This window comes from Sphaeramia orbicularis, chromosome 8, assembly GCF_902148855.1.
Source record: "Sphaeramia orbicularis chromosome 8, fSphaOr1.1, whole genome shotgun sequence".
Classification (NCBI taxonomy): domain Eukaryota; kingdom Metazoa; phylum Chordata; class Actinopteri; order Kurtiformes; family Apogonidae; genus Sphaeramia; species Sphaeramia orbicularis.
In genome coordinates this window covers 19,496,376-19,509,419 of record NC_043964.1, presented here as the reverse complement: position 1 = coordinate 19,509,419, position 13,044 = coordinate 19,496,376, and the positions used below count along the sequence as shown (strand labels likewise).

The 13,044-nt window shown below is 38.9% G+C and overlaps 1 protein-coding gene across 5 annotated transcripts in view; it reads right to left on the bottom strand.

Annotated features, from left to right (window-relative positions):
- Positions 1-13,044, bottom strand: part of srcin1a (SRC kinase signaling inhibitor 1a) — a 119,236-nt gene that overhangs the window by 54,098 nt on the left and 52,094 nt on the right. For all 5 annotated transcript variants that reach the window (XM_030141470.1, XM_030141466.1, XM_030141467.1 and 2 more), the window contains exons 5-7: positions 3,038-3,233; positions 1,328-1,339; positions 599-894 (exon numbers count right to left, since the gene is read on the bottom strand). In XM_030141470.1, the coding sequence (XP_029997330.1) occupies positions 599-894; positions 1,328-1,339; positions 3,038-3,233 (504 nt within the window). The remainder of the gene's footprint in view (positions 1-598; positions 895-1,327; positions 1,340-3,037; positions 3,234-13,044) is intronic.

Below are 13,044 nucleotides of genomic sequence, written 5' to 3'. Positions count from 1 at the left end.
CAAGTGTATTAATTTGTAGATGCGCACTGGTGAGATGCATCTTCCCCCTCTTTTTCTTGAATAGACCGGTCCTAATATGCAGATAAGTGCTGCATACATGCACAATGCATAAAGCACAATACATGGATACACAATATACACAGCTAATTGTCTTTTTTTTCAGTGTCTGTTTGCATGGCTAATAGGAGATGTATTCCCAGCATTGTGTGAATAATGCAGATGGTAAGTAGGGTTTTGTATAAAATAATTAAAAAAAAAGGTCTCCCTCAGGCTTCCTTGATCTTCACTGAAGCAGAAATAGCTTTGGATGTTAAAATATGCTCATTTCACAGAGGAACATTGTTCTCTGGTGTCTGCACAGCAACAGATGGCCTACTTGAAGATAAGAAAATACATTTCCAGGAGGAATACCTGTTAAATTACTAACCCAAATACAGTGAAACAGCCTGTCACTTTTACCATATAAGCCCACTGTTCCTATTTAAATTGAAGTATAGTATTACAGTGTTTTTCACTGACATATTAGACATGATCAAGCAGTGCTCTTCCAAAGTTTGACCTCTTCATTATCCCACTCTCCAGGATCCATTTGACTTACCCTTAGATCTCCATTAGCCAGGTGTGCAGCAGCGGGGTACGAAGCATAGATGGGCTCTTTGCGGTAAATCTTGATGATACTGCGGTCCTGGATGTCCCGGACATCTTCCAGCTCGTAGAAAACATTGCGAGCCTCATCCTTGATCAAGATGGCCGTGTTGGGTGACTTTAGCATACCTGCTGTTAACTTCTGAGGGAACATGTGCACGATGAGAGCATGCAGTGTGTCTAAGCTGCTCAGCTCATGGGTGATGTGCACCCGACGTGTCTCATCCCCATACTGCAGGAACAGCACTCCTAAGAAACATTAAATGGGAAAGAAATGCTTGTTCAGACAGTGATGACTATAGATATTGCTGAGAATAAGCAGCAAAGCAATTCTGTCAAATCCAGTGGCATATTTTCCCATTTTCCTACCAAAAGTGTTCATATTATTGCTCAAAATGTGGCGTGCTTTGGTATTTAATAATGCACTTAAAATGTAATATTTCTATATAAACAAACACCTCTTCTTTCTTTGTGTGAGAATATGACACACAGGTAAAATTCACAATTGACTTGCTAAGACAGGTTGAATGTTCACTCCTGCTTTTGTTAAAAATAAAAAAAAAAGAATGTGCCTTACCACTGAAAAAATATGTTTTTAATGTAATTACCCCAAATCAACAGGAAAAAAAACAGCTGCAACCTTTAATTTTACATTTAGAAATGAATCTGATGCCTGACTAACCTGAGTATTCATCTTCATACACCGTAGGACAAACAAAAACAACAAACAAAGCAAAGAAAGACCAGTGATTAAAAATCAGGGAAAATATGAAACATTGCATTAGTCAGAAAAAGAGCAAAATAAAAGGCAGCAGTTAGCAGAGTCAACAGCAGACAGACTGGCAGATTTACTGTTCTATTTCTGTCTGAATTCCTTAAAAATGTCCCTCATCAATCACTGCCAGTTAAGTTTTAAAACTTCTTTTTCATCATGCTGTACATGACATAACAGCACATCTTATTTTTTATGACTATCATCGAGACTCTCGCTGAAAGGTCCTTTTTGTACTAAAAATGCTCTCGGTTTTAATGTTCTGTTCTTGCAGGTGCACATTAAACATAGTCTGAGTCCTGTATGATGACCACAGGCATGCAACAAAACAACCCACTAAACATTCACCAAAAATCTACAGTAAGAAACCGGGAAGTTTTTCAAATTCCATACAGTACAGTTGATGCTTGTGCATGCATTCTGGCTTAATATGTATTGTATCATATTATATAAGACTCACTTCTCCATGGTAAGTAATATAAACCTGAAGTGGAAAGTAGGGATGCACCGATGCCACTTTTTTCCAGACCGAGTACAAATACAAGTACTTACATTTGAGTACTTGCCAATACTGTGTACCGATACGAGTACTTAATAATCCCATTACAGTTCTTAGTTCCTTTTGTAAATGTGCTTTATTGTCATTGTCATTAGTCTGACTGTAACAAAGTACTGCTACTGACATTTAATACGTTGGAATGAGCATTTCTCAATCAATCCACCAGGTGGCGCCACTCTTAATTAACCATACTGGACAAATACCACAAAGAACAATAAAGTTTTTAGAGAAGAAGACGACGAAAGTCAATAATAACAAACATGGAGACGACAGAGGTAACACTAATGTGGATACTAACGTTGCAGCGTTTTCGCTAGTAAGGTTTAAAAGCTTAGCTTCAGCAGGTAGAGAAAAGATAAATGAGCACTAAGTTTCGTTTTCACTTCCGCTGGCGGCACGGTCCGCACCACTCCTTACCCGCATAGCATTATAAGTAGGACGGAAACCGGCCCAGCCCTGGGTAGTTGTCATAAATATGTCAGTAGTTTTTCTCTAACTCACACAGTCGCTCTTTGAACAGATCCTCTACCTCCACAGTTCCTGGTGGTATTCTCCATCTGGGTACGCATCTGCGAGAACCTGAAAAACGGATGGAATGTACGCAGAGGATGGACAGAACGCTCTGATTGTATCCGTCTGTGTCTTTAATGTTACTTGCAGTCAGCGTTACTTAAATCACCGTCATTTAGTTTGAAAATCTCCACACTCTTCACACTCCCCACACATTACTCCTCCGCCACGTACCTGCTGCACTTAAATGCGAAAGTCACGCTGCTGTAAGTGGTATCGGTGCGGTTGTATCGGAGTACTTTACGAGTACGAGTACAAGTACACACATTGAGTATTGGTCCCGATACCCGTTACGGGTATTGGAATTGGTGCATCCCTAGTGGAAAGCAAATTAAAACAGTTCAGGTAAAAATACTTGTTGCCTTTCTGAGATCTCCTCTGGTACAATAGTTCACATCTGGGACCACATGACGTAAACAGACAGCTGCAAATCAGCCTCATGCCAAACCAGTGTTGTGACTGAGTCTGCCTGCAGCGTCTCAGATCTTAACCTGGAGATCGTAGCTTATTCTGGCTGGCAGAGCGGGATAGCGGCAGGCTCTGGCGAAATCGGTTCATCCGGTTGAACCCGATGGGGATGTCTGCCTCTGACATGGTCTCCAGGGATTCGGCGGAGGCAAAGGAGAGCTTGGCGGCCTGGTCGGCAAGCCCAGACTGGGTAGACTGGGAATGCCGTGGACTGCGGCTCTGCGAGAGGAGAAGACACATGGACACACATTCAGTTACTGAGAGGTAAAACTGAGGCGGAGCGAATGGATTTCACAGGCCTGATGAAGTAAGCTCAAGAGGAAAAGAGACAGCGAACACACAATAAGACACCACACAATGAACCACATAACAAGATTAACAAGACCTTGACAATGGTTTTGCTACCAGCCATTCACGTAGAATTACTAGCGTCACAGTATCTGACACCGGCTGAATGCAGTGGGAGAAAACCAGAATGCTGTACATCTCAATAAATGGCACAGCACTTCAGGGCACCAGGCGTCATGAATCACCTATGGCAGGTAAAGAGCTTCAGCTTAGCAAAAGTTATGTCATGTTTGCTCAACTTTGCACACCTTCCACAATTCCTCATCTAAACTCTTGTTCCTGTGCTCCTACAAACTTAAAATGCGTGCTGGTATGATGGGAGGAGAAGCTCATGCAAATCCAGGCCTGTCACTGTGGGTTTATGCTGCTGCCCTGTGCCCATGCGTCTCTTCCTGAAAGACTGTTAGTGCAGCTGGGGCTGAGCTCAGTGAACTGGCTCCCTGATCCCCCCCACTACTGTAGCGCCTCCACCGGCTCAGAGGGTGCTGTAATGAGCTCCCAGAATGCAGTGTGCTGATTGTTTGAATGGTGGAGGCTGCCACAGTACAGTAGCCCAGCTTGTCTCCTCATTTTTGCACCATAAATACACAACAGTCAATTCCCTTTTATAGGATGTCCTTTTCTCTCTTCTCTGCAAACAGCAGCATGGAACAACTGTGGCTTCTATTAATGTGGTATTTAATTAGTGTGACACTGACAGAAGCTACACACAGTGCCATTTCTGTGCTCAGTGACTCTCAGCAGCGACCGGTTTGAATCCATTCATTAACACTACACAGAAAATATTCCTACAGTCATTTAGGATTGAAAGTGTGCAGTAAACTAAGGCAGCCACCAAAGATTGTTTTTGATTGAAATATTGCAATAACCTGTTAATCACGGAGCTTATTTCTGTGTGAGTTACTGTTAATGATTAGTGTTAATTAAACATTTGTTGATTAAGCCTGAACAATAAGCAAGAAAAAATAATGGTATTGGTTAATTTTGTATTTCATATTCATTGCATCATGCTTTTGCTGGGCATGTTCTCTAATTTCTGGAAAATATGTTTTGGCTGAGGCATCTTTGTCACACTACAGTTAATTTATTATGGCATGTTGTGACAACAATAGTTTTTTGCAACCCCTTGCATTTGCATATTGAAATTATTCCATTTTGTTTTTGATAATATTTCCATTAATATCCCAGCTCTTTCGTCAGTAAATGGACTAATTGTTATGGCACCTTAGCAAGCAGTAACTACACTGCATAGAAAATCAATGGCCATTTGCTCTTAATGTTAACTGCTGCGCTACCACATGTGTTTTACTAGACAAGTTACAAACCCCAGTCAGCACCGAGACCTGGAACTATCTATTTTATAATGTACGGTCATTATGTCACCATCATACATAATTCAGTCACACACACACCTGCAAACACAAAGAATAATAGTGGTGGTGTCCGGTGATAGTGGTGGCAGACAGTGTCTGAGCACGCAGAGGGATGGTGATACTGACAGATAACCCCCACCATGTTTTCTAATAGGGTCATTTATCTAAACTGTGACCACACTGAACAACAACACAGCTAACAGCAGCACAGGGAAACAGAAAATACTGCAGTGTGTCATATTATGGCTAACTACAGTGAGACAGCAGTTAGATGATAAATGTACTCTACAGTTATTATTATAATATTATTATTATGTGCTAAGTAAGGTTGGATTTGATAGGAGTTAATTACCCCGCCCCCCAAAGGGGAGGCAAGGGATATTGTTTTTGGTTCGGTTTGTTCGTTAACACTCTAGCAGCGAAACCATTACTTGAACTCAAACCAAATTGGATTTATAGATTGCCAGTGACCCAGAATAGATCTGATTACATTTTGGGAACAGTAGGTCACAGTTCAAATTTTTTATTAATTTTTCAATTTCTTTTTTTTCCCTCATTTTCTTATAATTGGCGAAATTTCACGTCTGTAGCAGCAAAACTATTGGTTGAATTCATGCCAAATTGGGTTTATAGATTACCAGTGAGCCAGAATAGATGTGGTTACATTTTGGGAACAGTAGGTCAAAGTTCAACTTTTTTATAAATTTTTAAAATCTTTTTTTTCTCCCATTTACCTATAATGGGCGAAATTTCAAACATCTATAAAAAATAACAATTTTGTTTCAATTTACCTCAGACTTGGCTCATATATAGAGGCAACTGATATGCTGACATCTGCACATGCATAGACATGATGACATCAGCTAGATTGATGCCAAAAGAAAGCTACAATACGTGCGAGGGGAGCGGTTTGTTGTGCCTGGCACCACTTTGGTTTTGCAATGCTGGTATTTTATAGATGGTTGGCAACAAAAAGCAGGTTTCATCATTAATGTGTTTACACTCGTCACATATCTACTAGCATTTTTTGTTTACCTCTCCGAATACAGCTTTTATCAACCAAGACTAATATTAAAGCTGCAGTGTTTGATAGTTGTTTTTTTTTAGCATCATTGAGCAAAAACACCATAAATACCTTTGAGTACATTGTAAATTATGAGTAGACATGTGACTTCTGCATCTAGTCCTGGTTTGTAATTTACAGCTGTAAAAAACGTACCACATAACACCCAGATTCTGGCTGATCCCAGAAGCTTTAAGGAAGGAAGGGTGGTTAAATATGTGACAGTTATAATTAGAAATTTCTAATCAGATTCCATTAGAAATGAAGTGGACATGATTGTTATGCTCTATTCTAACGTGGAAGCTTTTCAAGAACAGCATGAAAGGATGCCATGTCATCTATGTCCACATTTGATGTTTTGATATGAACTCAGAGGCAATAGCTGCAGTGCGAAACATGTATTCTGGCTTTTAGTTCTACTAATCTATTAGTTTATGACTATATAAATTTAAGACAAAACATGCTTAAAAAATCCTTGTTCTTTGGGATATCTACATGTCATATCTGACCGGCAAGACACACTCACTATTAATATAGATATATGGGTGCTTCTCTGAAACTGGGTACATTTTGGTACCTGGCACTTTGCCAGCTTTTTAGACCCAATAATAAAAGAGAAATTTAGACATATTTCCCCCCAGGATGTACCTAATGATGACCTCAGATAAATGCAAAAAAAATTATACTCTTGATCTGAGCCATCCCAAAATTAATGAATTTTTAATAAAATATTCAGGCCAAAAATAGGACCAAAATTGGGACAGGAAAAGCTATCTAGGTGTCAGTGCATTTGATCTGGAAAACATGTCTTGAAATGGTCTTATATACCGCTATAAATAAAGACACTGTTAACTTTGATGATCCTAGTGGTTTTTCAAATCCAGACATGCATTTCTCATGAATCTCAGTCTCATTCCAGGTTTCGTGTGTAACTCATTGTGTCCACTTGCATTAAACGCGGAACCTGCCCATTTAAACACAAATAAATCATGAGTGATTTTGCAACAGCAATCATTTTTGTGAAACACTCCACCTTGCATATTTACTTTGATTCCCAAAATGTATTTATGAGAGAATAAAAAGATTTTCAAAAAAATAGTAGCACATAATTTTCATGTCCTTTTTACCATGTTACATGCAGATTTTTGTTTAAAAACTAGTATAAAAAATATAAATGTGTTTTCTGAAAAAAAAAAAATCTCTTTTATTTGAGTAAATATTTATTTTTAAAATAGACCTAAAGTGCTTCTAAACTTGCTTCATGACATTAGTCTACATCTGGTTTGAATTTTTAGTCCCTATGTCCTGTTTTTAGGGACCAGTTTCATAGAAGCACCCATATATGAAGAAAACAGGTTGCATTTTAAATTTTTGTTGGTTTCTAAAGGTCTCCAGAGGAATAATTTCAAAGAGTAAAACCTAAATTAATTGATTTACTTTCATGTATTTCCCAAGCCTAATGTATTATTCTTTTTAATCTGCACCAAGAGATGAGAATGGACCACCATAAAACCATCCTTAGCTTTGTCCATCATCACATCCAGAATGTTTTTTTTTTTTTTTTTTACCACTTTGGCAGTTGACTGTCTAGATTTATAAGCCTGCAATACAATTTTATTTGCCCTTGATAAGCAGGCAATCCTTATAAGCCCTGGGAAAAAGTATGACTTTATTATGTTTATATTTAAGAATGAAAAGTTTACTAGATACCATGTAAACTAAAAATGACCTTCGACAAACAGTGGTGATAGACTTGGCTTAGAGCGCAACAAATTAAAAAAAAAAAAAAAATTCAGAATACTGAGTTTGACACAGATTAAATATGTAACAAACTGTCTGAAACTGACTCCATTAGGATTTGACATCAGTAGCGTTTAAAAAGGATAATTTTTTTCCTGAGGGTTCCTTTGTTGCACTGCTCAATAACAGCAATTCTTTCTTCTGACGTCCTTCTAATTCTCATTTGAGAAGTTTATTTCAAAAGCTGAGTGTTAACATGGTGCTGCCTGACTGAACTCACTCTCAGCGACTGTAACTGCGCTGCTGAACAAGACACAGAAACCCTGATGTATGCCCATGTGTGTAAGATTACAGACACCGTTTTACAGGCTCTTACTCAGCTTCCCTTGTTACAACAGGCTCAAAACATTGACTTCCATATTGGTAGTTTATGTGATATGAAAATTTCAAATATCCCTCTGCAGTCATTTTGCATTGTAAATATATGTACGTGTTCTGCACCATCTGGCCATGCATCTGGTCTTGATAGACATACCAGCGTTACACACGATGGTGCACAGGCTCCTTTGAGGGAAATTGGTTCTCCTTCCCACTACATCTTTTCCTCCTCCTCCTCTACCTTTTCTTTTAGAGTGATCCAGACTTTTTCAACAGCACTCAATTACTGTCGAGAACTCTACACTGTTTTAAGGGCACGGCAGAAGAAAAGAAACAAGTAGGGAACAGGATGATCTTACACAGAACAGAAGCGAGTGGACTGGAAAGCGGGACACGGCAGCCCGACAACAGACCTGAGGCTACAAACTGCATTAAACTCAACGCAACCTCCCACCATGTCTTTTCTTGTTTCATGTACTTGTACACACAAGCATGACTGAATACGTACACAGACACACACTGTTCAGCTCTGTTTTAAGGTCACTGTACTACTAGTCTTGATATATGGCTTTTTATGTTTGAGAGCACATCCTATTAAGGTTTGTCACACAATTTAGTGTGGGCTTGGTCTAATACCTGGCATCACGATAAAGCGCTTCAATAGTTAATACTAGGGCTGCAACTAATAATTATGTCCACTGTTGATCAATCTATTATATTATATTCTTTTTTGTAACTTAAATCTTTATTGAGTTTTATGTAGAGTTGTAACAGTAACCAAAAAAAGACAAATAAAAGAGACCCCAAAAAAACAAAATCAAAAAACTAAAAAACAAAACAAAAAAAGAATAGACAAACGAGAGCACAAATAAGTACAAAAGAAAACAATGAGCCCGGGTAGCAACAGTCAGTCTATTGATTTTGCGTAAATATAGTCCATTTATTCCACTTTTTATCTAACTGTGGTTCTTGTAGTCTCAGTCTGTGTGTTAATTTTCCATTTTATATTATATTCTTAGTTGATAAATTAATCATTGCTCAAAAAAAAAAAAAAAGTCAGGAAATTGTGAAAAAGTGAAACAAGAGGTCATTCTCTCCATTTTTTCCACTGTCATCTAAGTTTGTGCCCCCTTATATTACCTCCACCAAGTGTAATGGCACAGGTTATGTTTTAATCAGGGTTTGTCTGTCTGTCTGTTTGTTTGTCTGTTAGCAAGAAAACTCAAAAAGTTATGTATGGATTTTCATGAAATTTTCAGGAAATGTTGATACTGGTACAAGGAACAAATTATTAAATTTTGGTGGTGATGGAGGGATGGGGACGGGGGGGGGCGAATTTTTTGTTTGTTCGTCTGTCTATTAGTAAAGATAACTCAAAAAGTTATGGATGGTTAAGGATGAAATTTTCAGGAAATGTTGATACTGGCACAAGAAACAAATAAATGATTAAATTTAGTGGTGTTGGGGGGGAGCTGATCTGCCTTGGCGGAGGTCTGCGCTCTCAGAGTACTTTTCTAGTTATTATTTATTTATTTATTTATTTATTTATTTACACTATATGGACAAAAGCATTGGGACATGTTGAATTTAGGTATGTATTTTCTAAAAGAAACACCTGAGACACCTGCAGCTAAGAGAGTGGGGTGTTTGGGAGGTAGAAGCACCAGAACACTTCTATCCTCAGGGGGTTCTATGTTTTATGTGTTAGGTACAGCACATACCCTGCCGTTTTTAATTCTTCTTTTCTTTTTAATCTAACTTATTTTTAGCTATTTACATTCTGTATTCATTGTTGCTGTGGTGTGACTATTTCTGTAGAGCAGTGACCATATTTGAATTTCCCCTTGTAATAAAAAAAGTCTGTCTGTCTGTCTGGCTGTCTGTCCGGCCGGATTCTGGATGAACCAAAACATATTCAGTTTACTGTCAAAAAGGAGTAAAGCATGTAGAAAATTTTCACATTAAAGATGCCGGGATGAAAAAATTTTGGCTTTTTTTCCCCCTTACAAATCACCCAAATTGATTCAAAATAGCTGTTGACAACAAGTCGAATCTTGTTGCAGCTTTGATTCATCTACAGTACATCAAGTTGTCTGTGTAAGTACAGAAGAAAAAATACTCCTAAAATAGGATGAACAAGCCTGGAGTTACGTATTTATTTATTGCGCAGTAATGTCAGTTTTATAGAATTTGATGCGATGAAATGATATAAAAAGGATCAGAGCTTTGGGTAATTCTTTCAAACTGCACAAACTGAAACTTCTGGTCGACTTCCATATTGATTTGTGTTATGACTCTATGTATTAGTGATCTGGGAAGTCAGACTGAGGAGCCATCTGCTGAAAAAGCCGAAAAATAATGATATATGATACTGTTGTAAGCATAACATATAGTAAGAGGATTCAAAACCAATCTATTCTCACACAGATATTCTGTTCCACCTCTACATAAGAATCTGAAATGACCAAATGGGCAAATATCTCCAAATGATGACAGTCACGGTTATTAAACAGAGAAATGATAAATCCTGAAATCCTGAAATCTTCTGCTGCACAGCTCCTGTTTTCTGAGCTTTTCACAGAATCTGATAACTTTCCTGTTTGGTGATATGAAATTCTGCCTGGAGTGAGCGGGGGAATATATGTCAACAGCAGAAATGTCAAAAACTGTGATGTGTGAAATGACAATGAAGCATCTGGCTCTAGGGGAAAACATGACAGATAGGTGTTAAATGGTTAAAATCACAGTCTTCACACCTTACGCATTTGTCTTCCCTTCTTTTTAACTCCAGAGTTTTATCCGTCGTCCTTCTAATGATATCTATGCCTTCCTTAAAAGCTTGTGTCTGTCACTGCCTCAATTTGTCTGTCTTTCTCACTGTACTTTACAATAGATCTCCTGAAACTCGCTTCACTTTTAAACCACTCCCAAAGCAAGTTTCAGATACTTTCTGAGCTGCTTTACAGTTTGTCAGCATATCTTTCTGTACTTCTCTGTCTCAGGACCGAAGCTGCCTGAATTGTGCAATTTCTGTCCATGTTTATTCTCAATGTCTCTTTTTTCTGCCAAAAACCCCCCACAAAGAACTGCATCTCTCCCTTTTACAGAATGAAAAAGTAAACAGCTCCTCTTATCGATTGGTCTGTTACATCTGTTTGTCTCTACCCTCTACCTCTTCAATCCCACTACCATTATTTCTCTCAATACTTTCTAACGCTCCGGCCAACACTCTGTCTGGACACAGCACCCATCCCCCAACACCGCCAGGCTCTTTAGAAAACCAGGAGTCATCAACGCATGGAACAAATTGCTTTGTGAAATTGCTCGGAATTGTGCATAGACACAATCAGACGGCGCAGAAGGAAAGAAGACAAAATGGTGCTCTCTTCAGGATGGAAGGTGATGGTTGAGATTGCAAGCATTGATTCTCTTCTTTGGTAGCTACAAAGACTACCACACACTGTGCGATTTTCCGCCGTCTCAGACCAAAGACAGCAATCGTGAGAGAATCGTAGGACCATCCAAATCTGTGGTCCTATTTCGCACTGTGAGACAGGTTCACGGACGGCTGTGTTCACGATCTTGCAACCAAAGACAGTGACTGTGACTGCAGCTGTGACGTATGTTCGCTAACTGACCAACAGAAATGCGATATGAAATGACGCAGTGATCAACGCGACACTGAAAATGACAGATCATGGGTGTTTCTCAATATCAACAATGCAGAGTCCAGTCTTGTGAACTCTATGAGTACGGTCTTGGTAAGAACGGTCTAAGAGAATGGACTTCCTATGAACGTAAGTCTATCTGTAATTGGAACAGCTGCGTACTTGCGAACTTTCCTCCCTGTCTCTGCTGTATTTCTGCCATCCGCTCCCTAACGTATTTCCCTCAAATCACCACAATGTCATTTAATTTGATTTCAGTACATTTGTACTAGTATTTACACGTCATTTACTCATTCTGTATATTTTTCTAAACTGTAATATATTTCGTTGAATCCCATAACATGATAAGTAAGACGTATTTCTTGCTATTCTGCCTCTTGCTCGTGTTCTAACATTATATCCCATCATCTAGTGACAGTCATGTAGTCAAAAAACATTTCAGAGGCCGTCGTAGCATTCAAGAGTAGTATAAAGTGCATTTTGGGATATTTTGCCAGCAATGTCTACATGAGTCACCAACCAGCGCATCCTTGGTTTAAGCTAGCGTACAAGAACAACATCTGGGTATTCCATGCGTTCTTGGTTTATGCAAACTTGCAATTGGAACAGCAATTGGCCCGCAACTGATGACATTTCACGAGAACAGGAGAATGGAAGAACAGACAAGAATGCACATTGAAAAACAGCCCATAACAGTAAATGCTAACGTTAAATGCTAGCAGATGCTAACAAGTACTTGTTTCAAGCTCTCTTTGCAAAATTGGCATCCCAAGTGGGCCTCTCTTTCCGAGCCATGTCCATATTCTCCTCCTCCTCCTACATTTTTTTGACTTCTTGTCCACACATATACTTGCCACAACGACGAGTGTTCTGTTACGACTTCGCATTTTTGTTTTCAATGGATGGATTGCACACACTGATGACGTTTTATTCTTGCACATCCATGTCGACTCACGTACGTCATAGGCTGCGATTCAGCTTGCGTTTTCATCGTGCAATCTAATGTGCACACAGCAAACTTCATGTCATACGCACAGTCCGGCTTACTGTGAACTTACAAGATTGTTAAAATCGCACAGTGTGTGGGAGCCTTAAGGGGATGAAAGACAGTGGATTTAAAGCAGAAACTTGTCCCATATTTCTGAATTTAGGTCTGCGTCTTACATAACAATTACAAAGATTCACATCAAGATACACAAACCTAAAAGTAGTCTTATTTCGAAAAAGTTGAACATGGTGTGGTGAGGCAGGAGGATGAAGTGTTCAGAGTGTGTGAAGTAAATAGCTTTGAATGTGTTGCCGCTTTGGATTATTTTGCGGTTTCATCCTACATTTTATTACCACTGCAGTACCTTGTGGAGCAGGAAAATAAAACTCACACCATCATTGTTTGGCTATCACACGGTGTATTTTTTTAGGCACAGTGGTCATTTAACGGAATAGAAACTGTAGAATGAAGT